Source organism: Wasmannia auropunctata, unplaced genomic scaffold, assembly GCF_000956235.1.
Source record: "Wasmannia auropunctata unplaced genomic scaffold, wasmannia.A_1.0 LD335594.1, whole genome shotgun sequence".
Lineage (NCBI taxonomy): Eukaryota > Metazoa > Arthropoda > Insecta > Hymenoptera > Formicidae > Wasmannia > Wasmannia auropunctata.
In genome coordinates, this window is record NW_012027296.1 from 122,116 (window position 1) to 127,067 (window position 4,952).

At 32.4% G+C, this 4,952-nt stretch overlaps 1 protein-coding gene and 1 long non-coding RNA gene across 2 annotated transcripts in view; one reads left to right on the forward strand and one right to left on the reverse strand.

Moving 5' to 3' along the window:
- The window catches only part of LOC105456668 (inactive rhomboid protein 1), a 79,046-nt gene extending 78,549 nt beyond the window's left edge, over window positions 1-497 (reverse strand). Inside the window, exon 1 of the mRNA XM_011700877.1 lies at window positions 466-497. Coding sequence (XP_011699179.1) covers window positions 466-497 — 32 coding nt within the window. The remainder of the gene's footprint in view (window positions 1-465) is intronic.
- Window positions 498-2,613: 2,116 nt separating this feature from the next.
- The window catches only part of LOC105456666, a 12,704-nt gene continuing 10,365 nt past the window's right edge, over window positions 2,614-4,952 (forward strand). Inside the window, exons 1-2 of the long non-coding RNA XR_975279.1 lie at window positions 2,614-2,683; window positions 2,840-3,091. This is a non-coding gene — a long non-coding RNA (uncharacterized LOC105456666). The remainder of the gene's footprint in view (window positions 2,684-2,839; window positions 3,092-4,952) is intronic.

A 4,952-nucleotide genomic window follows, 5' to 3' on the forward strand; every position in this document is an offset into this window, starting at 1 on the left:
AAAATATATCTAATTAAAAGATATTTTCGGTGAAAATATATCTAAAAATCAATATAAATTAAATTATTTAAAAATTCATCTCTTTATTTCTTTCCCTCACATTAAGGTACAAAATATAAATTTTACAACAAATTTTATTTAATTATTAGATTAACATATTGATTACGTTAATAAAATGAGTCTAAATAAGAAAATTAAAATTAACAAAAAATATATTACTTTTCACGAATTTGGAGCTCTGATGAAATACAATGTTGAAGATGTTAAATGCGACATGAATCTCGATGGTTTTAGGTCAGATCGTTTATCGAACTCGCATTGCGACTTCTTTAATAGCGACTCGATTTGCCGAGATGGCGATTAATTCGTCCGACGACGAGTCGAGAGTTTCATCTTTTACGAGCATCTTTCGACGATTGGCACGAGCCTGCCTGGCACCGATCCAAATTGAATCCATTTAAATACCTGGTCGCTGCCACCCAACCCCCGCCGGGCATAGCCCCCTAATTTCCGATTTTACGAGAACCGTCGCAACCTCTGCGCAAGAAACTGTTAATGCACTACGTATGCACGTTCGACCTAAAAATCATCAATATCAAAATCTACGTACTTTTAATTATTAATTATTCAAAAAATTTATTTTGACATTATCTTTTAAAAGTTTAGATTAATTTTACAAGGTTATTACTAAAATCATCGTAAATTCTATTTTTCAAAGACTATTTTTATGTTGCATATATTTTTTAACACTTTGGTATTTAATCAATTGTTTCTTAACTTTTTGAGTTTTTTAATTACCAGGATATAACATCTTATTGCTTTAATCAGTTCTATCGGATTTATTTTGCATTATCTCATTTATTTTATTTTTATTAAAGTTTTCATTTTTAAATTTTAATGAGATTAACAGAAATTATTGGCAAAAAATGAAATTTTATCTGACAGTTCTCGTATATTAAAGAGGAAAATTTTTCTAAATAATTAATCACATTTCTCTGAACAATTAAATTAAATTAAATTTGTGCGCATCGTTAATTCTCATTGCATTGAGAAAAGAAAATATTTTTTCCGCCGTAAATATTTCCTGGAAGAAATTTTATCTTGTAATTCTGAAATTTTACACTTTTGCGATGCGACGCTTTCGAACTAAGAAATTTTTAATCTTGTAACCACCAACGGTAATGGTCTTCCACGAAACTATAATAATAGCAAAAGGCGTTCGTCGCCCGTACAAAAGTATTTAAGTACTTCACTCTTTAGCGGACTGGATCGGAATTTCAATTGGTCGCTAATGGATTCTCGATTTCATCCGTCTGCTACTCTCGGGTCATGCGAGTCTAAAAGTACCCAAATTAGTATGCCGCTGGTAGATTCCAAGTTGGATTAGCCTGAGATCATGCAAGGCAATTATTATTCCATCATACATATAGTGTCGATTTTGCTTCCTAAAATTGACAAGATATTCTTAAAATAAATTAAAATTGTCACTCAAACGTGTAAAGATGTATAAAGAGCTATTAAAATTGTTGTAACATTAAAAATTAACTTAGTTTTAAAGCTGAAATTAATTAGTACTATTAAAATTAAGTAATAATAAAACTGCTTAAAGAGTTAATTTAATTTATACAACACACGGTAACATTTACAAACATGAAAATTATTAAAATGTCAAATGTATTTTGTGTAAAATTTTCTTAAAAGTCTATTAAATCTTGCATTTGACATATAGCGTTTGAATATTTTAGAATACTTTAAAAATACGCAATGCGGACTGAACAAACGAGATCCAAAATTTGATTTTCAGTCGTAAGAGAAATAATTACTAATATTATTATCTTATAAAACAATCTAAAGATAATCTACAACGGCACAATCTACAATCCAATTTACTCATCTAGATTTACGAATCATCGAGAATGCGCGACTTACGAGACACCTGATATTATTAACACGTATCCGAGTCAGTACGCAGAAAAAAAAAATCCACGAGATGGGCGATACTAATTCGAGGCCTCTATAAATCATCTCTGTTCGGCCGCTCCCCGCGCGTCCCTCATTCCGAGAGTGAGCATCCCCTGGAGTGAGATCGGTATTTATGAAGGATGATAAATAATAAGAAAGTATAATAAGCGACGCACTGCCACGCCCCACCCGTGTCGCCTGTCCCCCTATATTCCCCCCTACCGCCCACTACCCCCTGCCTCTTCCGGTCGATCCCCCTCCCGATTTCGCTTCTCGTCTGGATGCAATAAATTCACGTCCGCCACTCGACGGCTTTGTCCCTTCGTGCAGATATTTCCCTCGTCTCTCTCTCTCTCTCTCTCTCACCCCATTCTATTTCCTCCTCTTTCTCTCTCTCGCTTTTTCCCGATTCGACCCCTATTTTTCGTCGCTTGGCAAAATCGCAAACAAAAATATTGAAGCATTGGGAGAAATATGGCAACGTTGCAAAGGGCACTGACACTCGCTTGTTGCGCAAATTTTAAATTTGTAAAAAGTTGCTTATTGGTATTATTAATCATGCCACGTGGGTCACCGGAGATATCCACGTTATAGGTACTTTTCGTTCAAGCCATTTGTTCTGATTATAAAAAGAAACATACAATTGATACAATCAGTAGCACATCAAAGTTCTCTAAAAAAATTTAGTACTTATATTAAAAATTAAAGTTATATTGTAAAAGTAAGTAAAAGTTAAGTAAAAGTACATTATTAGTATGACGTTTAATCATCATTATTATTACAGCTTTATTATTATTTATAGCTTCATAGCATTTAGCATTATTCTTTTCTTAATTTATAGCTATATTAATTTATGCCGTCGAAACTTGATTTTCAGTTAGAATTCTGGAAAAGGATTCCAAATCTTCCGAATGTGCCCAAAATAACAACTTTAAAGTGACAAATTTTCGTTACTCGAAGCTTTATTTTCGTAATTGATCAAATATTTTCAATCGGATTTGCATCCAGAGATGAGAAGGCCAATCCATCGTGATGTTATTTTCACATCAAAATCTCGGAAAGCATGTCTCGACTATAAGCTATAATCAATATCAAGCTACAATAATAGTGATTGAGTGTCATACTAATTGTAAGTAAACGTATTTTAATGTATATATAATGTAATTTTTAATATAACTTTAATTTTGAATATACTCGATTTTGTTCGGAGTATCATACGACTCTCTTGTGCCATTGACTGTATAATTATGAAATATTTTTTGATATCATGTGTGAATATATGTACAATTATGACGTATAATGCAATATTGGTGCACAAAAAGAACGATTTTGCTAAAAAGTCTAAAAATTTTGCTTGATATAGATCTGAAAATAATTTTGTTAGAAAATGTTAAACACTGCTGTAAAACGTTTTGATATTCTAGCAATCAGTTTGACCATCCAACAAAATTATTTTGATAAGCCAACAAAATTATTTTCAGATCTGTATTCAAAATGTTTAAACCTTCTAGCAAAATCGTTATTTTTGTGTGAATACCTAATATGGATCACCGGTAATATGAATCACTGGTAAGTAATATGCGGTCACTTTTTGGATTTAAGATATCAATATTATCATATTACAATATTTAATTTTTTGCTTTATATAAAAATTATTGATTGATTTAAATATCTTAAAAAGCTGGGCACAATAGTTGCAAGAAATTTGACTATAATTTTGTAAAGCCACATCGAATGCTACGCTATGTATATTATGTGCACTGTGTTCACTACACTAAATGGTAAAGCCATACCAAAAGCTGTGTTCTGGATGAACGTTTCTATTCATCAGATTTCCATTCAAGATATTGAATACGATAGTTTGCCCTGAATGAGAATAGTGACAATTCTGACAAGAAAATATATTATTATTAATATTTAAAATTAATAAGAGTATAGGGCAAAAAGGCTAGCTAGATATTCGTGCTAACAAGATATATCAATCAAAAATAATTACGGTAATTTACAACCTAAAGATCGTTTCGGCTTGGCATCAAGCTCTCCTAGTATTTACAATTTCTAAAACGAGCGTCACATTCTTCTATTACATATATAAAAATGAGTTCAAGACACTCATTTTTATGTAATAGAAGAATGTGACACTTGTTTTAAAAATTGTAAAATACCACTGAGGAGAGCTTGATGTCAAGCCGAAACGATCGTTTGGTTGTAAATTATCATATGTAATTATTTTTGATTAGGTAATATATATATATCTTGTTAGCACGAACGAATAGCTTAGCTCCTTGCCCTATATTCTTATTAATTTTAAATTTTAATCATCGGAGCCTGAATCACTTCTTGTTTTTTAATTATTATTAATGTTGTGTACTGTGCAGAAAAGAAGACAGGTACAAACGAAGTAAATGTAAAACAACCAAGAATTGGTGAATTTCATTTGACCATTGCATGAGGATAATATAAAATTTAAAGAATATTTTCGAGTTTCAGTAAGAATCTTCACAAATGACATTTTGCTGAACTACATGACAGCAATGAAATACTTATTCTCGGTCCCATTGCGCATGTACACTAGGGCAACACGTTTCCAAAAAAATTGCCGAGAACCATAAACACTCCGCGACGCGTTGCAACGTCGCTAACGTAGCGAATATAGCGTTATACGCAGCTCGGTGCGGTCTGTCATATTATAAATAAAGAAAGCTATTTCTTGAAAACAATATAGCACACATAATGTACAGACGGGGACACGAATGCCTTAACACTTGAAGTTACGCGATGAGAGAAGAACGCGTTTCTCATTGGAACGCGCTCTGAAGACGCGTTTCTGATTGGAACATGCTCGATATACGAAAACTTCGAGTGTTAAGGCGATGCTGGAATACCGACATTTGCATTCTAATGGATAACTCCAAAACGAGTGAACGGATTTAAAAACGCTTTTACAGGTTTGAAATAAACATAAAATGTCATCGCGCTAGGTATATATG